The 25,277-nt window shown below is 51.8% G+C and overlaps 10 protein-coding genes across 10 annotated transcripts; 5 read left to right on the forward strand and 5 right to left on the reverse strand.

Moving 5' to 3' along the window:
* Positions 1–1,327: 1,327 nt before the first annotated feature.
* PG994_009031 (uncharacterized protein) lies at positions 1,328–1,630 on the forward strand (the record flags this gene model as incomplete). Its single annotated transcript, XM_066860440.1, has 1 exon — positions 1,328–1,630. The coding sequence occupies one exon, from the start codon at positions 1,328–1,330 to the stop codon at positions 1,628–1,630; it is 303 nt and encodes a 100-aa protein (XP_066714029.1).
* A 1,735-nt stretch (positions 1,631–3,365) lies between these two features.
* PG994_009032 (uncharacterized protein) lies at positions 3,366–3,614 on the forward strand (the record flags this gene model as incomplete). Its single annotated transcript, XM_066860441.1, has 2 exons — positions 3,366–3,381; positions 3,418–3,614. 2 exons carry the CDS (start codon positions 3,366–3,368, stop codon positions 3,612–3,614), a joined length of 213 nt encoding a protein of 70 aa, XP_066714030.1.
* A 303-nt stretch (positions 3,615–3,917) lies between these two features.
* PG994_009033 (uncharacterized protein) lies at positions 3,918–5,971 on the forward strand (the record flags this gene model as incomplete). Its single annotated transcript, XM_066860442.1, has 6 exons — positions 3,918–4,163; positions 4,597–4,672; positions 4,739–4,829; positions 5,065–5,171; positions 5,236–5,339; positions 5,879–5,971. The coding sequence occupies 6 exons, from the start codon at positions 3,918–3,920 to the stop codon at positions 5,969–5,971; spliced, it is 717 nt and encodes a 238-aa protein (XP_066714031.1).
* A 552-nt stretch (positions 5,972–6,523) lies between these two features.
* Positions 6,524–8,325, reverse strand: PG994_009034 (uncharacterized protein; the record flags this gene model as incomplete). The annotated part of the gene is made up of 2 exons (XM_066860443.1): positions 6,524–8,149; positions 8,281–8,325. 2 exons carry the CDS (start codon positions 8,323–8,325, stop codon positions 6,524–6,526), a joined length of 1,671 nt encoding a protein of 556 aa, XP_066714032.1.
* Positions 8,326–10,474: 2,149 nt separating this feature from the next.
* On the reverse strand, positions 10,475–12,399 carry PG994_009035 (MFS general substrate transporter; the record flags this gene model as incomplete). Its single annotated transcript, XM_066860444.1, has 6 exons — positions 10,475–10,767; positions 10,820–11,162; positions 11,263–11,549; positions 11,610–11,636; positions 11,697–11,730; positions 11,839–12,399. The coding sequence occupies 6 exons, from the start codon at positions 12,397–12,399 to the stop codon at positions 10,475–10,477; spliced, it is 1,545 nt and encodes a 514-aa protein (XP_066714033.1).
* Positions 12,400–13,302: 903 nt separating this feature from the next.
* PG994_009036 (uncharacterized protein) lies at positions 13,303–13,753 on the forward strand (the record flags this gene model as incomplete). The annotated part of the gene is made up of 2 exons (XM_066860445.1): positions 13,303–13,703; positions 13,741–13,753. The coding sequence occupies 2 exons, from the start codon at positions 13,303–13,305 to the stop codon at positions 13,751–13,753; spliced, it is 414 nt and encodes a 137-aa protein (XP_066714034.1).
* A 1,757-nt stretch (positions 13,754–15,510) lies between these two features.
* PG994_009037 (alpha-mannosyltransferase) lies at positions 15,511–17,094 on the forward strand (the record flags this gene model as incomplete). The annotated part of the gene is made up of 3 exons (XM_066860446.1): positions 15,511–16,692; positions 16,752–16,774; positions 16,854–17,094. 3 exons carry the CDS (start codon positions 15,511–15,513, stop codon positions 17,092–17,094), a joined length of 1,446 nt encoding a protein of 481 aa, XP_066714035.1.
* A 714-nt stretch (positions 17,095–17,808) lies between these two features.
* On the reverse strand, positions 17,809–18,661 carry PG994_009038 (uncharacterized protein; the record flags this gene model as incomplete). Its single annotated transcript, XM_066860447.1, has 2 exons — positions 17,809–18,295; positions 18,363–18,661. The coding sequence occupies 2 exons, from the start codon at positions 18,659–18,661 to the stop codon at positions 17,809–17,811; spliced, it is 786 nt and encodes a 261-aa protein (XP_066714036.1).
* Positions 18,662–19,736: 1,075 nt separating this feature from the next.
* Positions 19,737–20,981, reverse strand: PG994_009039 (isomerase YbhE; the record flags this gene model as incomplete). The annotated part of the gene is made up of 1 exon (XM_066860448.1): positions 19,737–20,981. One exon carries the CDS (start codon positions 20,979–20,981, stop codon positions 19,737–19,739), a length of 1,245 nt encoding a protein of 414 aa, XP_066714037.1.
* A 2,514-nt stretch (positions 20,982–23,495) lies between these two features.
* Positions 23,496–24,992, reverse strand: PG994_009040 (uncharacterized protein; the record flags this gene model as incomplete). Its single annotated transcript, XM_066860449.1, has 3 exons — positions 23,496–24,262; positions 24,327–24,764; positions 24,869–24,992. The coding sequence occupies 3 exons, from the start codon at positions 24,990–24,992 to the stop codon at positions 23,496–23,498; spliced, it is 1,329 nt and encodes a 442-aa protein (XP_066714038.1).
* Positions 24,993–25,277: the final 285 nt, after the last annotated feature.

The following is a 25,277-nucleotide window of genomic DNA, read 5'->3' on the forward strand; positions in this document are numbered from 1 at the left end:
TGGTCCTTGAAATGTTCTCTATTTGAATTATGTACGCATAGCGAAGTGTTGTACTCCAGGGCCGAAGTGTATAACGATTGACGAGGCTCAAGGATCACTCACCTCTAGACAGTTGAATATAAGTAGGCGTTGTGATCCTCCTTAGCGAAGTACTAACCTAGTCAGATGTGATGCAGGCTCCAAGATCTATATGATCCGTTTGATCTGTTCTAAACAGCGGAGACACCCGAGCTGGGGTAGACTAATCAGCCAAGAAAAGACGGGGGAAACACGAAGTAAAAGAGAAAACTAAACGAGGCTGGTCAATTATAATGCAGCCGTAGTTTATAGTATATTTTCGCGGTATATATTAACTTTACTGCCTACTATCTTTTAATAGTAGTAGTAGTATTAAAAGTCTTTATATTAAAGTAAAGATATTAAAGTATTAATAAAATTATAAATAATTTAAAGGTTATTTTTTTAATTAATTATATATTAATATAAAGCGTATTAATTTTTTTACTCTAATTTCTACTCTACCATGCTCGAAACCCAAATGCATCCTCTTTAGTATCTCTTCGCATCTGATTCATTCTTCTTCCTGCAATAAAGATGCCCGTACAAGTCAAAACTGTGAATGGGCTCACCGAGTTCTAAAGATACGTCGTAGAAGTAGTCGGAGCTGATGCTGGGCATGAGATCTTCAGCAGTCTTCTATGGCTTTGGAGCCAACGATTCCACCCCTGTGCGCTCGTTTCCAGTCCTATACTCCGTACCTCCATCGAAGTTAGCTATGCTATCGATTTCTACTTGCATTCTATCACCTTTTAAAATTCACTCCTTACCTGGCTCGATGATCCCGACCCAGAAATCGCATGTAACGCTCACCAATCTAACTAACAGCTTTTATATTCCGCCGTATACACGTTATCCAATACCTCTCATGAATGCCTCTTAGGAATAGAACAATGGGTGACGGTGGTTACTTCCACGTACAATAAACCAGCCTGATCAGTCAGACAATCGATTTGTTCCCGTCTTTGTGAACTGCCTGGCAGTCAAAGGCATAGTTCAGTGTGCACCACTCGCGCTCCCAACCTTATATTGTTCTATCATGGCATTACCGGAGATGGGTATTTGTTATTCTTTCGGAGATGGCTATTTTTTTACCATTATATCTCAGGCCTTGGCCTCGGCTGGCATCTCGTTCTTGTCTAACAGCCAGTCTCTTTCTGTCTATCTGAATCTCCTATTAAGGCCGAATTTCTTGTAAGCTACAATTGAGAGAGGGCGAGATTTGAGCTCACTATACGTTCATCACGAAACCCAATATAATAGCGACGAGATGGCCAACAATTTTGTTGCTCGACCCGGAGCGAATTCCAATCCTTCAACTTTTCATCGGTTCCCAATCCTGCCACCAGAGCTACGGCTAACGATCTGGGAGCAGGCCTTCCTCGAGATCGCTAAAGAATGCCCCCGGGACTGGGAGCTTTTACTCCGCGATGCCCAGGACGGCGGGGCCGTCGTGGTCAACAGCGACAGAAGGGATACGCCTGTCGCCGCTGGGCCATCGCGAGACCTATACGTTATGGATCTACGAATGGCCAGCAGGGAGGCCAATTACTGTTTTACGACATATGCCTAGGCAGGAAGGTGTTCACACCGGCACCCTGCATGGTCAACCCTGCGAAACGCTATACCCTGGGCCCAGCAGATATGAGGAGAGTATGGCTGTGTCCTGCCACTGATCAGTGGATGTTCAACTTCGAGTTCAACAGCCTACGAGGCGATCTCGATCCACGCGGCGATCTTCCAGTATTTGGTGAATGGAAATCTGAGTTGGAAGACGGGAACAACCCGAGGGCACTCTACAACAGTCTTGTAGTGCTTGGCTCCATCCGTTACCTGCGCATAGGATTATGGGCGCTAGCAGGGTATACGGATCACAGAATCGACATATTCTTCGAGTCGCTGCCACAGCTATCTCGAATCTCCATCTATCTTGAACCCATCCTTGAATACGAAGTCCCCTATCGGTTCGAAAAAATGGTGAGCAAGTTACAGGGAGGAGACTACTCCTACGAGAATCGTCACTTCGCGGCCCATTGCTTCTTCCAGGAGTTGGGCAAAACCATATTTGACGGGGGGCAGGTGCAATTTCCTGAGTCAGCAACCAAGGACATTGACGTCCCCGATGAGCAATTGCTAGCTTCGAATGATTATCGATACCTGCAATCTTGGGTGAGCGAGGATCTTAAGGACGCTGCCGGGCCTGCTTGGAGGCACCGTGGCCTAAACCGCCATGATATACGCGATTTCATCGATCACTGGGTGGCCCTTGGCGACCGAGGAGTAGAGCGGGTTTTGGTTACCCGTATTACTTCTACGCTGAGACAATTCGGGCAATACCCCCCATACATAAATAAGCCCACCGAGCCCGGGCAGCTCTGGTTGAAGAAGCCAGGGGGTTCCATTATATGAAAGCTGCAAGCTCGTTTGCGTCATGGTCGTTATAATTGAATTCACGATCTGATTTTCATGCAGTGCGTAAAGAGCTACGGTTGTGTTTCGGTTCGCGAATCATGGGAGAATGATTGCACATGGAGCAGTCATTCCAGCGAAGGAGGGTGGCGGGACCCAGGGCGCAAACCTCGAACATGTATTTTCAAAGGTGTATACTACATTGTACACACTTGCACACACACACACACACACACATAGACAAACATATGTATATATAGTTCTATTGAGATTAATACGCGTGCATCGCAAGATCCATGCTATAGGTGAAACCAAACTTCGAGCTGTGGCCAAGTCTAAGATATTCCAGACATATGAACCCCTTTACGAATTTGCATTCTCCTGGCATTACCATGCGTGCTGTCTTGGAGGTATTAGGATACAGAATAGACACTTGCCAGATGAAATCTGCAAGATATCTTTCCTCCTTAGGTACATACCCGTGAAGCCCAGAAGGGGCCAGGCCAAAAGCAACCCCTATTCCTCCGCCCACACCGCACCATGTGTCACGACGACTTCAATCTCGACTTCTCTCCTTACAAGCTTAATTACTGCCTCGGTGAAGTTTTATAATGTCGTCTTAAATAGTCCTCGCCGCACCTGTGTCCATATGCACACTACGCATACCTCCACGGTTGTCAAGATACTCAGCGAACTCCATCTCGCCAGCTAGAATCCGAGGGTCATGACAACAGTCGGGAGCTTCCACACCCATCTCTTTTCTCCTTCTCTCGTATATACAGCCACAAGAAAGAAACTTCAAGATGGTAGCTTTGCGCTATCGAGCGCCGGCGCATTTCTCATCGCGTACCTCCCATGATAATCGCCTACATTCTCACCTCCCCACCAGCAACATATGCATGTCCCGGAACGGGAGTAAGCTCTAGCGCCCGATCCCTCGGCAGCTCGTAGTTTATGGACTGCTCAGCCGGATACCGCGGGCCCGCGTCATTCTCAAGGATCTCGAGTATGCCGCAGCCCACAACGAGGGTGGCGGCCGCGAGGTCATCCGGTGTGGCGGCATGGTCCCAATTGACGTGAACGAGCCAGTACCCAGTCAATTAAGTACCGAGAGCCAAGTGTTTGATCTCATCCTCGAGACGACATAATGCGCCAATGGAATTGTTTTGGTCTTTCTATACTGCAAGTTTCGGTAACTCATGCCTCGACTATACTCGTTTAGCAGCTATATGAACGCCGTATGGGTTGCGGCCTTTTCCTACTTAAGTAGTCCTCCCATAAGGGGTATATTGATCTTCGCCCTTTCACATATGCATGTCGTACAGAAGGCCAATTAATCCACTGATCCTGTTAAATTTAGGAACGATGACGGGTTTGTCTCACCTCAGAGATTCAGGTTCCCGGTAAGATCCTGCTTATCGATGTGATAGCCTAGTCCTACAAACAAGAATATGGAGCCCTCATCCGACGAGAAGATCAACGTGGATCATCAAGATCTTTCGGCAGAGCAAGCCCCACCCCTGGTAGGCGAGGAGAGGCTGCGAAGGGAAAAGGCTTTAGTCAGGAAGCTGGACTGCTTCATCGCGCCGGTCATGATGATATTGATGCTCATCAGTTACCTCGACCGCGGTAACATCGGGTTTGGAGCTACCCAAGGAATGCCGGATGAGCTTGGTCTCAAAGGCTCCGACCTGAACGTATATACGCCCTTGAGCTTTTCCACTTCCCGTCTCACTAATCCTTGACGTTCTCATGGGCTACAGGTGGCCGTCTCTATCTTTTATGTATTCTACATCCTTGCAGAATTCCCGACCTCTATCTTCGTCAAGCGCCTCCAGTTCAATCGGGTCATCCCTCTGATCACCTTCTGCTGGGAATCGTCTGCCTCTGTAAGCGAGTCTCGGAGATTATTCCTTCCTATTCCGGTCGTTATTCCTCGTTATCCCAGTGTCTCAAGGGGGATGTATTCACCGTTTATTCGAGGAGTTGAGGTTATTCCCTCCTAAGATATCCCGTTTATTCCAAAAAGAGTAATACTTACGCCGAGAGTCGATAGGTACGGGGTTCGTCGAATCCTTTGGACCACTGATAGTGACGCGTGTCCTGCTGGGTTTCTTCGAAGGGTGTCAGTTCCCTGCTATGACGCTGTTGTTGTGCAACTGGTATAAGCGTGAAGAGCTGGCGGTCCGCGTCGCCTATCTTTTCAGTGCGTATGAAATCCATGTGGTCCTCTTCGATTGAGATTCCCGTGTAGGCGCTGATTGCCGTCTAGTCGCATCCGCACTGTCGGGTGCCTTCGGCGGCCTTTTGGCGTGGGCTATGCTAGATATGAATGGCGTACGAGGGCTTTCCGGTTGGCGCTGGTAGGTTATCCGAATCTTAATCCCATCCCCCCAGGTTGTCGTTATCGTTATGTTCTATTTTCTGACCAGCGAACATGCTGCACCGCAGGCTGTACATCATAGAAGGCATCATAACAGTTGTATGGGCCTTTCTATGCGTCTTCTTGGTCCCGAAGGACTATGAGACAGCTTATTTCCTGAGCTAGGAAGAGAAGGATCTAATGAGAATAAGAGCAGAGGAAACGAATATATACAGTGGGGGCTCTGGTCATTACAGCAGAAACGATATCAGCGAGGCTGCCAGAGACGTCAAGAGCTGGCTCCAAGGCTTTACCCAGATCGCCGTTGTGACTATTCTCTATGGTAAGTCTTCGCAATTATGTGCTTTCATCGTGTACGAGGGTCGGTATCTTACTTGAGCATGCAGGCTTTGGTGCCTTTCTCCCCATCATCATCAAAGACGGGTTTCACTACTCGACGGTGCAGGCCCAATACCTGGTGATCCCTGTCAACCTCTGGGGGGGCCCTCGTGTACGCAATAGGCGCGTACTTGTCAGACCGATACACGGTTCGGTTTCTCCCACTCATCGTCTGCGCCCCATTCGGAATAGTCGGTTATGCGATCCTTATTTGTGACGTCTCGGCCGCTGTTCGGTACTTTGCGACTTACCTCATCGCCACGGCCTGTTACATATGCACCGGCGGAAACATGTAAGATAACGCCAATTGTGGGCGACTCATCGCTATCACTGTCCCAGCTGCTCCTCTTGTTTAACCGATATATGTGTATTGTAGTGCATGGCTCTCCGGCGATTGCGCCCCTGAGGGAAAACGAGCAGCTAGCTTAGGTAGCGAACCCCCGTGTTACGCATCGAGCGTCGAACATAGGTTGACTTGACTTCCCAGGTATCTTGCTCACTCTGACCAATACAGGAGGTGTCGTGTCAGGTCAGATCTACTATTCGGGCGCGGCACCCGCTTATACAATGGGGCATGCCTAGTCCCTAGGCTGTCTTGGCTTCGCATGGTGCATGTGGTGGATTATCCGATGTATCTACATCAGACGGCAGGGCCGCAAGGAGCAGTTGTTGGACGACGGGTACCGCTCGCAGTCCGATGCATATTATACCGACCGAGAACCCGACTTCAAGTACCAGATCTAACTCCATGCCAGTCAGAGACACAATGGGGAAAGGGTTGCTCGTTGATAGTCTCTTTACAGGCTACATCAACTGTACTCTGCCTGAAGGATGACAGAGCGCATTCAGGAGTCGAACAATGGAAAACGAAGATGTTGTGATCTCCGCGCCAGAGCAGGAGGTGGATGCCCTCGGTGTCGAGCTTCTAATAGAACCGGGGCACTTGCCCGATCCAGGATGCCAGGTAGCTCTCCTTGGCGATCTTTTACAGGCCGACAATGGCTGCCGTGAGGTCACGATGATGTGTCTAGCTTTCTGGGCGATACGAAACGACGAAACCTATCCGCAGCCCTTCCAAAGGAGGCCTGCGCCAAGATCCACCCAGTAACATCAGCGTGCAGTGGCGGTGTTGAGTGCTTGCTAAAGTGAATGTGTCTGTATGCTAGTGGTTGACTTGTAATGCCTTCACTAAACTTGAGATCCCCGTGAGTAAACTGGTAAGCCTTGTTCAACAGATTATTCCATTGGTCTAAAGAATACAGACTTCCGACTCGAACATCCGACTTGGTTAGCGACTTAATGAGCCAGAGACCCTGCGAGAAAAGCAGATCTTAAACAACAGTCCCCCATACAAAGCTTCTTGGGTAGGCCATGCCGTATTGGCAGCTGCTGCGTCATTCCCATAGACATTGGCGGCGACGATGCCGGCGACGGCGTCGACCACGAAGAACCCCCACTATCGGAGCGCGCCGTCTTCATCGCCTCCAGGATCAGGCTCGACTCAGAGCCTGGCGAGGACACGGCGCTCTCCCCGTCCTCGGTGGTGACCTCACTCGACCAGTCGTTGACGACATCGTCGGACGCATCACGAGTGACGAGCCCGAGGCCTAGGCTTCTCTCGTGTTGCGACAGTTGCTGGTAGACGACGGCCGCTCGCCGATGTAGCGCCCGATCGCGGCACTTCTGCAGCACGCAGTGAATAATAGGAGGTAGGCTGCAATCGTACATGGGCCAGCCGTCGAAGCTGGGCGGAAGTACATCAAAGATGGACTCAGTAACTTCGATGATCTTCTCGTAGTGTCCCGTGAAGTGATCCCACGACTGATCCGTCTCGTCCAGAAAACAGGACACGTATACTTCGGCGATGTGAATGGCGCACAGAAGTACCTTCACCGTCAGCTGGAACTGGACATCCAATTTCTGTTCTTGCATGGCCATCATCGATTCTTTCCATTTCTCAAGCCGTTCCAGGAATATCCTCTGGCCTTCACGGTACTCGTCCAGGTTGGAAGTTTGATTTGACAAAGCTGCACGGCCGCGGATCGTATATAGGGTAAGACGTGTAATCATGCGATCCCATATTCGTTTGATGTGTAATCGTGAGGCCCCCTCCTCAGGCACCTCAGTATCGTGTGGGTCGACATGTATTTGCAGCGCGACCTGATATAAGGTAGGATGCACCTCACAGCCGGAAAGACTTGTCGAGAACATTCGCGGCAGGACCATCTCCGCTTCCTGTACCCCTTCATCATCTATCTCAGCAGCGACCTGCGACTCGCCAGTTCCATTTGCTTGGAACGTGATGAGACTCCCACGGAGCATAGCAATGACGTTCCCTGTCAGTTGCTGTACAGCATCCGAGTTGCCCTGCATTTGTTCGAATAGCAAAAACAACAAGGTGGCGATGATGACAGTGCGCGGTGGTATCGAACCGCCTTCCAACTCCACTCGATTGCGAAATGTCGAGAGAGCTTGGGTATAATTCTGGATAGCTTCACGGTAATGTGCGCTTCGTATCAGCTCCGATGACAAGGTGCGCCGTGGCGCCTGTCTCGTGCTCGTGCGTGCCGCATGTTCCAAGCCCGCTTGTGCAAGTGCGCCGATGGCGATGACGCCGTGCCGGACCGTCTTGTCCCTCACGCTCTCCCTTAGTACGGACCGGTACCATAATTCCGGATACGCCAGCTTTTTCGCAACCCTATTTTGGTAGAGTCCGAAGTAGAGCCCCTCTCGTGAGTTCAGGCCGTAGCATCTGGGTTGGTAAATAAGAGCGCCAGTTTCGCGAGCTGGTGATGATCTGCAGGAGTCCGGTGATGACTCTTTGGGCGAATTGACTTCCGCGCCTGCTGTGTATGCGCATTTGTGATTGAGCTTCTCGCAGCGGACGCATTTGGGCTTTTGCTCATCGCATTTAACCCGCCTCTAAGGCCAGAATCAGCAACGCATTCCCGTAAGCTTATCAAATATTATGCTGCAGGTTGTCCTGCTGCTTTGCGCACGAGGTCATCACGATAGGGACCGACCTTCTTACAGGTATCACAGCCCGTTCGGACTTTGGGCTTGCTTGCGCGTTTCCGAGGTACGAGCGGCGCGGTCATGTTGAGAATCTGTATTACGTGCTAACGGCTCTGTTGAGTGGTCACGATGCACAGCGAGTATGTCTTGGTCGCGTATCCGACGGTTTGGGTCAATCAATCAGGTTCGATGTATCAACCCAATGAGATCAGAGTGATGTGTGACTTGGGGAAGAAGAACAAAATCACAATGGAAATTGGAGAGGGTGGCAAAGGTGGATAGTTCAGCCTCAAAGACGTTGTTAGGCACACTGCTCCTAATAAGCAGTAGCCTAACCGGTGCTGCGGCTCCTTTTCTCCACGCGTCAGATCGGCAGACCACCCTTTATTAGCTGTATGCAATGGAGTTTTCGGGGATGCTACCTTGGCTGCCGGGGAGTGTGAGAGAATACTGGCGAGAGCATGGGACTGGGAGAGACGAGTGATCGTGATGCGGGATGGATATGTATAGCAGCTCCACCTGAATGAAGGAATGAATGAATGTTGTGGCATGGGTCTAGACCGACCCTTGAGCAACAATATTGGGATAGGCCTTGGCACCTTGATCAATTATACCTGTCAGAAGAACATGAGCGTTGTCAGCCAATCCTGACGGCTGAAGGCGCCCAACAAGAGAGCAAGTGCTTACCCTCCAATGCAGCCATTAGTCCCGATTCTGCCCTGTTGCATCGCGCATCTCCGAAGAGTGGTATTGGGATCAAACATCTGACAGACACCAACAAGTCCTGTTTGACCGCCCGCATGGAGCGGACTTCTTGTTCAAATGACGTGGTGTTCGACAGGGCTATATTATACGTGCTTCTATATTGCCTTCAGGGTTCTTTACCGACTTTTGACATAAGTCCGAGGAGATGATGATGTGGTAGGCTTGAAGCAACTGATACTTACTTATGCATACCTTGGTGCTTGGCGTGGTGCAAAATGAACCATCCAGCTTGAACGCCACGAGTTGAAGGCTTGCCGTGGTCCTCGAAGTAGTCGTCGGCGACCTGTCACTTTATCTCAAACGCCACGTTCAAGCAGCGGGAGGGACCCTGAAGATCTGGGTTTCCACATACGACGACACATCTCGTTTCCGTGCGTAACACGACCAGACTCCGAGGCAGGTAACAGAACGGACCAAGATAACAACTGACAAAACCATTTATACTCCTATATCAACGAACGGGCAAAAGGGAAAGCTACGCGCTTGCTGCTCCGTGTCGTGGAAGCCTTTTCCACGCACGGAACCATCCAGTGGCTGCTCCTGGCATGGATGTTAGACATGCCGCAGTCGAATCCTGATATCGATATGAAAAGCATCGCCGTCAACCAATACCACCTGCCGCCAAGACCCCAAGCACTGCCTCTGACTCTGGAAGCAGAACGCACAATTACGGGGCTTAGTAACGCGGGTGCAGTGCAGTAGTACCATGCAGCTGCCAGCCAGCATGGAATCTGTCACATATAGGAAAGGAAGCACGGTGAAGCTGTTGTAAGCCTCTCATCTCCGCAATCGCGCCTGGATGAAATCTGTAGATCCAATACTCAGCAAATAAAGGTTTGGTACCATCGGGCAGCTCATATCCCTGCGGCCCCTGGAAAACCTTAATTGAACTCCCAAGTGTTTCCCCCTGTGATGTTCGTTTGGCGGACTCTCCCTATACTTGGCGCCTGACGTGGGCGGGCTTGCATTGTGCCTCGTGTATCACAACCGCGGGACTGAAGCAGCGGGTCCCGCCCTTTCGGCGTCTGCTTAGCTACTTAATCACTCGGGGGGCAGGAAAGTGCGAGCTCATAGCATTGCCTAACGTAGATACGCACGGGAGCAACATTACCCGATGTGCCCAGTTTCACGGATTCTTGCTGGAAGTACCATGGTAACGTGCTTTTAGATGACGGGCGTGAAGCTGAACCTCGCGCTATAGATGCGGTAGATAGACGACACTATGTCGGGCAATGCCCCCTTTCCACCTGGACCCGGCTCAGCATTCTCTGTGCGTCGGCACGTTAACGCCACTTCCATGTCAGCGGCGACTTTCCTATGGCCGATCCCGATCATGCTGAGCAATGCAGGGCCAGATCTCAGCATTCTCAGCATACCAGTCCATGTTCTCCGTATACTGTTGCCTTACTTCACATGGCATCGGTCTCATCGAGAATCCAAGCAGTCGCGGTTTGGATGGACTTCATATTAGCGCGCGCCCAGTTTGCCGGTCCACGGCAGGACTCCGTCGTGGATGACCAGGATAATCCAACCACAAGCCAAGATCACAAATCCAGCTGATATTGTGCTGAAAGCCCCAATTCCTATACTGTCCACTGCCGGGAGTACGACTGCCGTACCGATGGCACCGAAGATGTACCGGACTAGATAGTTGCCAGCCAAGACCTCAGCGGATCGTGATGGTATAACATCTGCAAAAGTGGTCAGTAAAAGGGGCATGTACCAAATTTGGGTTGCGTTCTCTATTAGTGCGCCAGTGTCTATGGGTAGTTCAAACAGGGCAGATGGAAGGGGTAACTGAATGAGGCTTACCCAGGCAGTAGGTATTCAGTGAAGGAAAGATCATGAGCTGAGAAAAGCCCTGAACAAACATGGAGATGACAATGACCGGGATCCCACCGCGGTTGTACTCGAGGCACCAGCCGTAGATGAGCAAGGAGCCGGGGATCCCCAGACCCATCCAAGGCACCGCGCTGCGGAGACGATCTTCGGGTTTCCGTTGTCCGTCGCGTTTCCGAATCCACTTCTTAACGACGTGATCCGACCAGCGACCGCCGAAAAATGTGCCCGCCAGGTACCCACACCCAGGGGCTAGGTAGAAGAGCCCGGACTCGAGGGGCGTCGTGAGACCAAGGCGAGGGTTGATGACATAAACCTACAGCGTCGTCAGCGGCTAAGGCCCCTTGGGGACAACTTGCATGCCCATCGATGTATCAACTAAGATGAAGCCAGTCATAAAGAAAGAAAATGCTCACAATTGGTGCTAGGAAAGAGTACATGTTAAAAACCAGAGACGAAGAAGCCATCGACACGCAGACAAGTTTCAGACTCTTGAACAGGATAAGTAGGCGAAGAGGGTTGATGGCACTCAGCACGGCACGCAATCTTTTCTCCTTTGGGACGGACGGCCACCGTCTGTGGTGGATAGTCTCTTGGATGAAGACAACAGCCAATAACGATGCCAATCCGGCCATGGCTGTGTGCAGCCAATAGATTGCGCGCCAGTTGGTGTAAGTGACGATGGTACCTCCAAGTAAGGGGCCTTTAGGTATTGTAAGTTACTGGACTTTATACCGTGGGCGAGTACAAGCCGGAAACATACCTAAAGCAGGACCAATGAGTGTTCCACCTAAAGATAGAATAATGAGTACTCCAGATAGCCAGTCAAAGTGATGCTCATATGACTCACTCATGAACCAACCAAGAGCTGTTCCTCTCTCCGTCTGCATTCGTTTGATTTATCAGTCTTCCATATCCTTTGGCTAGGTTGCAAAGACAGAGCATCTTTCCGACTAATTCCCAATGTTTGTCCTTTGAAAATTGCCACTTACAGGTTTATACAGATCGCCGATACACCCTGAGCCCATGACCAGGAGTCCAGTGCCCCCGAACCCGCTCAGCATCCGGAAGGCGAAGAATGCCGCCAAGTTGGGCGCAAGCGCCGTGCCCAACGAGAAGATGAAGAACGAAATGACACTGCTAAACAGCACGACTTGTCGCCCACATAATGTGCTAATGGACCCGCACAAGAGCGCCGACAGTCCCATGGCTGCCGTATAAAGCCCATTGGAGATGTTGACAACGCTACCGGATGTCTGGAACGTCTGGGCAATCTGCGGCACCGCCGTCAACGATCCTGTTGACGATATGGGTGAGAGGATGCCGCAAAAGGCCAAAATGACCACGAAGACGGCTTTGCGTCGGGGGCTATAGCGGTCGTATACCGAGGAGTCGTCCTTCACGAAGGGCGGCACGGATGGCACGCTACTATCGGACGGCATGTCCGGATCATCAGCAGCCGGGACCACTTCCGGGGCTTTTTCCGCTTCGGCATCATGACGTGATTGCGGAAGCACAGGGGCTACGGCGTTTGAAATGGTGTCGTCTGCCATCTCTGGCTGAAATGTGTTGATTGCGGTGCCATAATGAAGAGGGCATTGAAAGCGCTTTCACAGTACTAGGTAATTGGGCGACATCGGCTTTGGATCTGTCGGAAGGTCCGAAAAGAGAGAGATGCGTCTGTGGGACGGCATGGGTAAATCGGATTGAGAGGCTATAAGCGGACCAGGAGGAAAGGCAGAGGGGGAACAGAGATATCGGCTTCACTTCCGGGCCTGACAGTGAATCGCTTATTTCCGTCTTCTGGCCGGCTGGTCGGAATGCCTCGAGAGACAAGCCAGCTCATACCAGATCGGAACTTGCGTATACATACATACCGAGATGCAGAAGCGAGGCGGTAAATCTGGTGATTATATGGTTTTATCTATGATGGATGTGTAGGTAGGTACTCGGTCGTTCCTCCGTAAGTAGGGCAAGTATGAGCGATGTGGAGGGCAGGGCGAAGGGGAGGGCGAGGGGTCACAGTGTAACAACCTGTAATTACCTTAACCTAATTGATCTTACCAGAATTGCTGCACACAAAACCCATCGGCTTACTACTTTTCCAGTTGGGCGAACAGCAGCCCGACTTTTCTTCCTACAATTAGAAGCCCGAGTCGCCTGAGGTATACTAGTCGATAATAGGCCTCTTGCGCGCGGGGAAGGCTTGTAATCCGTCGCAACAGGAAATCTTCAACATTCTTTTCGAGGAAATCTCGGCATCATTAGAAGTTGATGAGGACAATTGACCCATCATCACCCCTTCTCCCATAACGATTTTTAAGACTGGCGTGGAGTGTTGCCATATGAGGGCGATTCACAGTCTGATGGACAGAAGCTGGGATGTCTCCCGCCGGGAAAGATTGCCCTGTGCTCTTGAAGTGGTTTGCCACTTCAGTCCGCCGAAATTCCTTACTATGATTCTTAATACCGCCAATCGCCATCGTCTAACCGAGATCACAACCATCACTGGCCTGGATTTGGTAGAGAGTAGCATAGCCGGCCCTTCATGCGATATCCCGCAGAAGCTCAAGCACTTGCTGACACAAGGACTTGACCCTAGTAATACCACGACGAGCGATAACAAGTACCGCTGGATTATCGCTGCGGCGGGTGAGAAGCGCTTTGATATGGTGACCCTGCTGCAAGAATACGGGGCAGACCTCCTTGCGCAGGCTCCAGACGGAATGGATGTTGCCAAGCCTGCTGCTTTCTACGGGAACCTGGACACGGTCTGGAAGACTGATGTGGCCGCATCCAAATCTCCCGACAGATACGATCGGAACTTTCGCAAAGAACTCCTTCCGATTCGGCAAGGGTCTGTCGTGAGAAAGGCAGGATATCGACATATACAGGCCTACTGTATAGTGATGCCTCCATATATATATATACTATGTAGGTATTATTAGAGAAATACTAGCGGCCAGTCGTGGTATACTTATAATAAGAAGAATCGAAGAGTCATTGCTGTGAATGACAGCATGTAGCCTCCAACAAACACGAGTCACTATACCTGGCCACCTTCATGCAAGCGTAATCTGTTCCAAGGTATCTGACGATTTGTTCTTCCTGGCATTGTGCCGATGCTGCACCAAGCCTCGGAAGTGGGGCCACCCTTCGCTCCAGCAGCTGCCAGGTCTCGACCGACCATCTCTAGGGATCTACAATCTCCTTTTTTTTCTTCATTGCCAAGGTTGCTACATACTCCCTCCCTCTCCTCGCCCCGGGTCTTGGCATCAAACGCGTCGATTCTCTACGGTACATATACAAACGCTTGGCAATGTGAGCACAAATGAGTAAAGATCCAACATCCTACGATACAAACAAATCAACATTTCCACAAGATATAGGAGTTGATCCCGCATCGTATCTGGCTTATAGCTATCCGTACATAGGTCTCGATGCAAAGGCTACATATCTAGGTGTTGGTTTGGCCAGGTAGGCACAGTAAGTAAAGCCACGGCTACTGTAGCAGTCTATATTAAATGCAGGGCATACTGTGGATCACTCTCGCCGTAGGGGCGCACGCTATCTCCTTCCCCCATTTGCTAGCATCTCAATTGGCCCGCCAGCTCCCCCTCCCCCCTAACTTCTTGCTTAAACCCCCCTAATAAGGTTACTATCTCTTCCCTGGAGGCTGTAACTCTAGCATTGAGAAGGTCGAGGGCCCAGCCTGGTAGAATTCCCATCCACCCTCTTCCCGCGCATCGCTGGCATCTTTGGATTTTTTCTAGAAACTGGCCTGACACGCAACCACTTGCTTGTTCGCAGCACATTGTTACCACGTCTCATCCTTTCACTCTATCCCCATCGCCATAGAAAGAAGGGATTGTTCGTCCGACTGATTGCCGGTTTATTTCAAGCTGCTGCTGATACATCTGCCCGATCTGAGTCTTGTGGTGCAGACCGACGACGGTCCGATGCAGACTGCTGTCTGACGCGTACCCATTATCAGCCAAGAAACAAGCAATTAAATAAGCAGTGCATCAATAGGTTAGCATACCTTGCCCAGCTGGCCTTGCGCTTGCCCGCGCTACCTGCCAGCCAGCCAGACACACCGTCCGAGCGGCCAAACCGGCAAAACTTCGACCAGCGACCCTTTCAAGTCTCACAGTCTCCAATTCATCAGCCTCTTTCTTGACCTGACAACGACGTCCGACAACGCAGCAGCAGCAGCTATCTCTCCCAAGGGACGCTGTTTCCCCTTGCCGCTCGTTATTTGGTCGCAGCTTATAATTGTAGATTTATTGGATTGAAAGAACAACTTGGGCTAGACAGAGATTCTCGACATCCTCGAGTCCTCGTCTTCCCGCCCGCGGCCTATTTCGTTTTGGAATAGGGGCTTCGATTTTTTTCGACATTGCACACTTTTGCGGTTGGGCGCGCCTTTTAATCACCAGCTTTGCTTAATCAACCGGCCTTACTCTCCCATCCGACTCCATGTTTATTTTCTATCCAGAAAATTATTAGAAGCATCGAGACGCATCCTCTGGAAGCATAGATCATCGTCCAATAGCTTCATCCGAATTACGACCATTTAACGATTGACCCATACCGCACGAGCGAGCCTCCCTTTACCTATAAACTTGGTTTCGCAGCCGTCAGCATCGCGCACACCTATTATCATGGATCTCTTCCGCCGCGCTGTCCAGCGCGTGCCTAACATGGCGCCGTCCTTACCTACAAATGATGAGAAAGGGCGACCCACGAGACCCAACAGGATTGGATCTCGTCTAGACTTCTTCAGGAGGCCACTTCGGCTAAAGGGCAACTCCAGCATATCTGTGCCTCTCGGGGTCGTTGTTCTGTTCCCCTGCATTGTCCTTATCCTCATTCTGGTCCTGTTTGTCCGACATCCCAGCTCGCCCGGCAGGATACTGATGCCTGCTGGCGCGCCTCCCGCCATTCGAAAGATTAGCGAGGAGCACGACAAGGTCTTCGTTCAGGGTTGCTTGCAGCCCGACACGAGCCAACCCCGCGCCAATGCTGCCTTTGTGGTTCTGGCCCGAAACAAGGAGCTGGATGGTGTCATCCAGTCCATCAAGTCGATCGAGCGTCACTTCAACCGCTGGTACCACTACCCTTACGTTTTCTTGAACGATGGCGAGTTCAACCAGACCTTCAAGGATATTGTGCGCAACTACACTTCTGGCGAATGCGAATTCGGACGCGTTGGTCCGGAGATGTGGGGATACCCCGAATGGATCGATACCAAGATTGCCAAGGAGGGTATTGCCAAGCAGGGAGACGCCGCTGTCATGTACGGCGGTCTCGAGAGTTACCACGCCATGTGTCGCTTCTACTCTGGCTTCTTCTACAAGCACGAGCTCCTTGCCAAGTACGAGTGGTACTGGCGCTTGGAGCCCGAGATCAAGTACTTCTGCGACATCACCTACGATCCTTTCCTCATGATGGAGAAGGAGAACAAGACGTACGGTTTCACCATTGCCGTCAAGGAGCTCCGAGAGACGGTCCCCAATATTTTCCGCTACGCCTCTGCTTACAAGCGTCTTAACAACATCAAGTCGCAAGGTCTGTGGGAGATGTTCGTTGAGCCTGTCGAAAAGCCGGAGGAGAAGCCCAAGGAGGACCAGAGCAAGGTTCCTTTGCCCGAAGAGATTCTGCGCAGCGATCCTGGCCGCAACAGCTTGCCCGAGATCGACCCCGATGCCATGGAAGGTGAATCCTACAACATGTGCCATTTCTGGTCCAACTTCGAAATTGCGCGCCTCAGCTGGTTCCGCAGCAAGGAGTACGAGGACTTCTTCGAGATGATGGACCGCAGCGGTGGCTTCTGGATGGAACGAGTAAGTGAAAAGAAACATATGAACGCGCGCAAACAAACATGAGCTAACACATCTTGAAGTGGGGTGACGCACCTATTCATTCGTTGGCTGCTGGTGTCCTGCTGGCTCCTCGCGACATCCACTACTTCCGTGACTTCGGTTACCGACACACGACCATCCAGCATTGTCCCGCCAATGCTCCCCTCTCGCCAACTGCCCCGTACTCCGTACCTCGAGAAGACCACGCTTGACCCCAAGAAGCGAGAAGAGGAGGACGCGTACTGGGAGAGCTGGGACCCCGAGAAGGAGAATGGTGTTGGCTGCCGTTGCCGTTGCGATACCGATATTGTCGACGTCGAAGGCAAGGAAGGCTCCTGCTTGGCCGAGTGGGTAGATGTTGCTGGCGGTTGGGCTAGCCCTTAAACGCCTCGCTCTTTTTCAGTCAGAACAGGAGTCTCGAGGCGGTGGCCTCACCATCCCACACCATGCCGTCTCGCCAGCGAGCGAGTCGACTCCTATCCAAAGTACATACACAGGTTGTACTTGCATGCCCGCACATATCGCACTGGATTGAGGCATGAGTGCAATCCATTGGCCAAAATGAATATGGCCTGCATCTATGTGTGAGGATGCTCCCGTGCCCAAATGCGTATCTCCACGACATGCATCGTGGTTACGGAAGCATCTTGTTTCGATTAATGATGGTCTTGGGAAAGGGCGCGGCGCAACCTAGAGAACAATGCGCGGCTCAGTGGGTAAAGGAATGGGATGGAGGATAGAGGAAGGAAGACATCTTACGACGATTACCCCTCGGCCGGATTGCATGTACAATGAAATGAAAACTGGTTTTTTTTTGGTTCTCGCCTGGCGGATTAACACTTGCGTATATGGAAGAGTAGTTGTGATGACACTGCACTTGTAGATTCTGGCCGTATCTACTTTAAATGATAAGGTTACTGTCTTCTCAACGGTACGAGTCTGCTGTTCTCCTCATCAAGACATCGAGGCCGTGACCCCTGTCCCTCGCCCTTGTCGGCCTGGGGGGAGGAATACTCGCCGAGTCTATTACCGCCAGCTCGCTGCCGCCGCTGCGAGAGCCACAGCCAGGATAGGATCCCGTCTACGAATTTGCTCGCCTCATTTTGCTTCCCCGTCTTTCCCTCCTTCGGCGGCGGCGGCGGCGCGATCTTCATGATGGTGAACACGCAAGCGTAGATGATGGCCAGCTCGGGCAGGAACGTCATGACCAGGTACGGCGTCGGCCGCCCCTTGACCGCGTTCCAGGCCATGTCGCCCGTGATCTGGAACACGAGCGAGTAGGCGGTGCGGACGGCGAGAAGGGGAGGCAGAAGACGGCGCAGCCGAGGGCGCGTCGCTCGTCGCGGGGAAGAAGCCCTCGTTGCTAGGCCTACGCCCGAAGGATAGCAAGCACGCCATGCCGCCGATCCAGAGGTACAGCGCCGTGTAGAGCCCGAAGCTCGCCCGCGTCAGGGACGTGGGGGCGAGCGGATGCTCGCGCCGCGCGGCGGACGCGAAGCCGGCGATGGCGAGGCCTAGGTCGGCCCAGGTTAGGAGCTGCGGGACGTAGAAGGCGCGGGGGTCGATGGTGGGCACGGCGTTGTTTCTTTTTTTCACGTTGGCTCCGTTAGCAAACCAAACCAACATGATAGGGGGGAGGGGAGGCAACTTACGCTCGATGCATCAGCTCCAACAGCAAGAACGCGATGAGGACCATGCCGAAGGACTCGCACACGAAGACGCCGGCCCAGACGTTGTCGTCGTCGTTGGCCAGCGTGCCCAGCATGCAGCCCGCGCCGACGAGGCGGAAGACGGAGAAGACGGCGATGCAGAACCAGCCGTTGCGGCGGGGGGTGCCCAGGCGCTTGTGGCCGAACAAGTAGACGCCAGAGGCCAGCGACGCCGCGAACAGGGTCACTTGGGCTACAGCGATGCCGTGGCGGAAGCCGAAGATATTGTGGTCGGCGCCCATGTCGTGGCTTTTCTACGTCCGTCTTGTTTCTTGGTGGCCCCCCGAATCTCGTGACTAGACTCTTCTTCTGCCCGGGAAATCCCCTTAGACAAGCTCGAATAGTATTCCAGCTTCCACGACTTGTTCTCTCTCTATCATTCACTCTTTCTAAGTGAACAAACACGCTGAAGACTCCGGGAGACTGGTGAAAACAAAGCTGACTGATATTCGATTATAAGGGGTGAAAAGCAATATGATGATCAAATGCTTCCTCTTCTTCCTCTTCTGGAATGACAACAACCAGCGACAGGCAGTCAACCAGCCAGCCATGAATATAGCTGGAACTTATATATCCATTGCTCTTCATACCTCCGCTCTATCGCAACAATTCGAGACAGTTAGGATACGTTGACCGGCATCTCATAGCCGTAAGATCAACTCCAGATTTGCTGCCTAACACAGGACAGGATATTGGAAACCACAAGACTAGGAATTGCGCCTACCTTTAGACAGGTTCCAAAATAAGCATTCTCCAATCTATGTGTCGAGACTGTGTTCTTTCGCCCAATGGGATGGCGACGTTGGCTGTGGTTGGCTTGGTGCGCTGTGTGGCACAGTCAGTAGTCAGTGGACCCTGCCTGCTTAAGCGAGTCCGAGTGCGAAGCATGACAAAGGCCGATAAGATACAGGCAGAGCTGCAACCAATGTTGATAAATCCATAGCTCTCTAGGTTAAAAGCGTCTTTCTGGGAGCAACCAGGAATCAGTCAGTGTCTCCATTTTCACTTATCACTCGGGATCATGTCAGGTACAGGTAAATTCACCAACAGACCACTACGAACCAAGCAAGTAGAGGAGCCTGACCATCAAAAGTGGCACAGGGTAGAGAAACTCGCCACGCCGAGGTGCCTTCACGAGTATGATTCACGGCAGAAAACATGATATGGGAGAATCGAAATGTATTGGTGCTCATCACAGATAGAGCGGTGTATATGAAAATCAGAAGTTACCCCTAGCCCTGAACGCCATGCCATGCAAAATTCGTAACCCCCAACCTAGAGCTGAATCCTCTGCCCTCTTGATCATCGGAACACCACTTAGGCGTTCTTGTTGGCCTTTCCCTTGGTAGAAGATGGCGCAGTGGCAGGAATCTCCAAGACAAACTGCGGACCGAATCCTCCAGTCTCCTTGGAGATGTCCGTGTTCACAATGGAGGCAATGGGTACCGGGGACAGAAGGCCGCAGTTTTCGCTGCGCTGGAGGGCAACGATGCCGTTGGTGCCCTGGGGGTTGGCCACGAACATGATGCCCTGGTCCTTGTCCCTGCTGAGGCTCATCATGCGCGGGCTGATGCCGCCGCTGGAGACCTGGGCCTGGAACTCGAGCTTGGCCTGGCCGGCCTTGCCTTGGAAGGCGAAGAGGGAGACGTTGTCCGTCTCGTTGCCGGAGAGGCGGTTGGTGATGTAGACGTCCCGCTGGTTGTTCGCGACCGTCAGCTCGCCAGCCGCGGCGGTCGTGGCGTTGAGGGGAGCGAAGCCGGGGCCGTACGAGCTTAGGGACTGGAGAGGGGTCAGGACCAGAGTGTCGTCGGCCTTCTTGGGTTCGACGGAGTACAGCTGGATCAGGTTCATTGTCTCGCACAGAATAACGTAGTGGGTGGGAATCGACTGCGGGTTGGCGTTGGTGTTGAGGAAGCTGCCATGGCGAGGACCGCAACCAGCAGGCTCGACCTTGGCCGTGCTGGTGATGGTGTAGTCCTTCTTGGAGTCCATGATATGGATGGCGTCGCCGCCAAGGTCATTGATGGCGAAGAAGCGGCCACTGGGATTGGGGACAATCTGATGCGCGCGGTGGGTACCGTGCTTGGGGTTCACATCGCCCGTCAGGGTGACGTTCTTGATGAACTTCATGCTACCATCGGCAGCCGAAGTGTCCCAGATATCGACGGTGCCGTTGCTGTAAGACCCGCCAAGCAGGCGGGTCTTGTCGTGGTTGAACTCGAGGGAGACAACGCCGGGAGAGCCCGTCTTCTCCAAGATGGGCTTGTCGGACAACTTGCCGGTAGCCGGGTCGTAGTTGAACTGGCGGAGGGTGTTGCTGTTCTCATCGACGGCGTAGAGATGGTTAGGTCGCTTGAAGACCATCCAGCTGGCGGACTTGCCGGTCTCATTGACCTTGCTGATGGGCTTGAAAGTCTTGCCGTCGTACTGGAAAGAGAGAATCTGGCCGGCGGCGCCGACGATCAACTTCTTGTTGACGGCTCCCTGGTCCTGGCGGGGAATGAGCGAGGGTGCTGCTAGGGCCAGCCCCAGGTTCAGCATGAACGAGGTGAATCGTACCATCTTGAGAAGAGAAATCAAATAATATCGTGTGTTTTGGTCTTGTGCGTCGAAGATTCGATCGAAGCGAATGTCTTTGTTAAAAGAAAGAAAAAGGTTGTGAGTGAAGTAGAAGTCGTTGGTGTGAGTGAGGGAAGTTGACCTTGTGGTGGGAGGCAGACTGTCTTGATGTACTGAACCGCTGTGATTTGACCCAAAGGATCGAAAAGAGTCAAAGAAACAGGGATTGAATACAAAAAGTCGGATGTTGTTGTTGTGTAGAAAGAAGGCCAAGGCCGCAGGGTGAATGACTCGTGGTGAGCAGACCGACAAAGCCAGGTGAATCCAGACGCGGGTACTTGTGCTGGGTGGCTGAAAGGAAGGTCAAGGGAGAGCTGAGCTTCCTTTGTTTGGACGACTGCAAACCAAGCAGGCAAGGAGAGGCAAAGAGAAGTGAGTACAAGCAAGTACTCTGCAGATGCTTATTAGCCCAGGCCAGACATGGATTGAGGGAAACAGTAATAGCAAAAACTGAAGGAATGAATGGGGCTCGGCTGACTTACTCTGTGTTCAATCGTATCTTCCTGTTTGTATGTATGCAGTGGTGGCTTAGTATTACTTTGCAGGTACCGCTGGATGGAAGCAGCAAGGGACCGGGAACATTGAATGCTGGAAAGAGGCTGAGGCAAAGTAGATATTGAAAGGCAAAGCAACCGAATAGACTGCAAAAGACGACGATAACGATGGTCCACCTATTTATTCTAAATTTTCTGGAGTAATCTATGCTATGCTAGCTATGAATGTGTGTTATATGCAGGTAAGCACAGAAAATGTGACAGGCCTGCAATCCTGAAGCCGATCCTCATCCAAAGACGATGATGTTTGCTGCAACGTCCTGGGCAAGCCCTCCTGAATATCCTATCATTTCAGCAGGCGATTTGGATAGAAAGCATTCGTCCTGTCTACCGGCTGTGCTAATGCAAAGCAAGGGGGGGCCGAAAGGCTGGGGTTTGGAGAATGTGATAGGCCTCACGGGTGCCGGAAGGTGCAGATGCACACGCTGGCTTACACCCGCCAAGATTCTCACAGCCCCTTAAACTTACCACCATTAGGGGACTCAGCCAGCAACGGGCAGCGAGGCTTAGCGCTCTGCGGGGTAGGATATCCCCCAAGAAAGGAAGGGTGGCCTGGCGGCGTGGGCGGCGTGGGAGAGAGCCCCAGTGTTTGAATCAAACACACTCAGCATCGCTCGTCCAATCAATCCCACCAATCCACACTCTTTATCATGGGCATCCCTTGAAACATGGCGAATGCATGGAAATGATTCGCTCACAATGCACCCGATATATCCTGGTTCCTGGACTTGGGCTGGCACTGGCAATCTTGATAGGGTACAACTCTCAGGGATTATTTAGCTTAGTGGCCTCCACAGAGCAACTGTATAACTGGATAAAACATGGATAATTTGAGTGTGAAAACCAGGGCCGGTACAGCTCCAAAAATCAGGTGATATGATTGGCAGTACCGATTAGTATAAGATCAATGCACAGAGTACTGATTGATATATCGTCAGAATAGTGCCGCACTAAGTTAAATGATCCCTGGGAGTTGTACAATCAAGGAATGAATGGATACCACAACACATGCACCATTCGCATCAATAGGAATCCCCAACTATGCGTCCCTATTGACAGGAAACTAGTGGCAGAACCAACAGTCTCTATCTTGAAACTCCAACCAATACACAAACCGCCTTTATCACCATCATCATAGGAACACTTTTGCTAGAGCGTTTTGCCATAGAGTCCATCTCGGTTGTATATTCGCCATACGACGTATAGGCCTGATATCGCGAAAGGTGGTATGTATGTGACATGCTATCTGGGAGGAGTTTCAAAGCACCACAGGCAGGCTCTAATGAGGGCTGTATACTGCAGGTGCTTGCGACAGTCGAACATATGTGTGTGTTGATAATAAGAAGTAACCTCTAAACAGGTAAACATGAGCAGTAATACAGGTAGCTTGGGGAGACATCGAGCCTACCCTGCTAAAGAGGGATCGTTAACTCGGTATTAGCAGCATCAATAGTATAACCTAGAGAGAACATGTTAAAACACAAGTTGAAAAACATGATTTTAAACTGGAATTGGCTTTCCATTGTCACTTTTTACACATGTACAATAACAAGATTATGTACAGGCCATGGCTTGCAGCCTACTTCCTTCGTCCCCTTAGCATAAGCCTTTTGAGCCCCGGCCTATTCCACCGAGACGTACCCGTCCCAAGGCCCCCTGTCACCTTGCCCGTTTAATTCTTAAAGGAGTGGACAGCATTTTACGCCATTAAACACCTTCTCCCAACGTAACCTCCCTTGCGGGAGTTAATAAAAAATAATACTGTAAAGTCAGAGATACAAGAATCGTAAGAGCCCATAATCAAGAGAGAAATTGGAATGAGTTTGATATGCAACGCTTGCGCCGCCCTTGATGCTATTGAATGCCGTGGCCATTGCTTGGCCTATGTGTGCGAATTGCAGAGTTAGAGCCAAAGCATACCAGCAACAGCAATCAGAGCCGCGAAGGCACTGGCACCGAGAGCACGTTCTTGCTTGTAGCCTTCGTTGACGTTTCCGCCGGTGGGTTGGTTACAGTCTTGCGCGAAGCCACTCTGCGTGCATTTTGGTGCGACGCCGGCAGGAGTCGGGCCGTCACCACTGGTGCCAGAGCCAGCGTCGGGATGAGCTGCCGCTTGGCCGTTGGTACCAGGACCACCGCCGCTCAGACCGGGAATGACCTCCATAGTCTGAGTGGTCGAAGACTTGGCATAGTCTTTGTCCATATCCAGGCCAGTTCCGAGGAGGGATTTCAATACCGTAGGCTTGTCACCGTCACTAACGGACGTGTTGAGCCCCTTGTAGTCCGTGATCGTGTAGCTCTTGCCTGAGTTCGTCCCGGGCGCGCTTTTGGTTTTGTAGCATTCGATCTGCACCGAGGCAACAGTGGCAAAGTCGTAACCGTAACTCTTAATGTCATCGCTGTTCCAATCGATTGCACCACCAGCCCAGGCAACGGTTCCCGGCGCGTTCGTGTCGGCACCGCCGGGCCAAAGAGACAGCTGAACCCTGGATGGGGTCTGAGGAAAGTCCCATTGGTTGGACGTCTTATTCCATGTGTCGGATTTCTTTTGCACACGGCCGACTTTGCCGTCCACGAGCCAGGTGATATCGTCAGGCGTCCACCGGATCTCATAATCGTGCCAGTTCTCAAAGGTGTCTGAAGTGCCGGTAATATTGCCCGAATGCGTGTCTGTATATCAGGATCAGCAAGCCGGAAAGTTACAGGCTCTGGGCAGCGGCAGTTCTCAACTTACAGTCAGGGATACCCTGGAAGTAGTAATTGGTTTGAGTTACGTCCAAATCGGCACCCACCCACTCAAAGTCAATTTCATCCTTGACGTCGCTCATGAGAATAAAACCGGTCACAACCCCACGACCTCGACTTGTCTTCATTCTCGCCTTGACATTGCCGTACCACATATACGCGGTCGACGAGAGAACAGTTCCGGCGGTGCGGGGTGGCATGGTCAGGAGCAAGCCATCGTCGCTGGACAGCGGTGTGCCCTGGGCAACCCATTCAGACTTGGATGCATCGCCCAGATAATCCTGCACATCAACGACTTTGTCGGTCGAGCCCATCTTCATGTCCCGGTCTATGCATACGGGCTCCGGGACGCACGCATCAAGCGAGAAGGAGCTTCGAGGGTCGCATCCGCCCAAACAATACGCACCAACACCGCATTGGCCATATTCTACAAGGTGGTGGTTAGACAAACTCGATGCACGCCGGTGGATTCTTTGTGCACAAGGCGGCGCATGTACGAAATGCAGATGAAGGGGGATTGTCACAACTTACGGGAGCAGCAGGGGGTCTCTTTGGGACATTTGGAGGTCTGAGAGCAGGTTGCCGGTTTGTCGGCGGCAAGGACAACTGACGCGCCCAGCAGAGCAACGCCCACGGGAAGTATTGTCCGCCTCATTTCGAATCGATAATTCGGGATGGACTTATGCGTGTATGCACGGGGCGTTTGAATGACTCGGAAGATGCCGGTGTCAAGCTGGCAGGAGCGACAGGAAACGAATGCAGGAATCCGAGCGTTTCGAAACAGTTCGTTTGACGTTCGAAGTTGTCGCAAATCGTGGCAAGGGGGGTATATAATGCGACGCGATTCAAAGACTCTTGATTCAAAGGCGCCGAGTAAGGTGGTGCGGTCGTTTGGTTCGAATATCGAAGCGTCTGTCTCTTTGTGAGGAGCAGCCCAAGA

This window comes from Apiospora phragmitis (assembly GCF_038363925.1).
Source record: "Apiospora phragmitis strain CBS 135458 chromosome Unknown utg000008l:1.0-3514335.0:1.0-3519231.0, whole genome shotgun sequence".
NCBI lineage: Eukaryota > Fungi > Ascomycota > Sordariomycetes > Amphisphaeriales > Apiosporaceae > Apiospora > Apiospora phragmitis.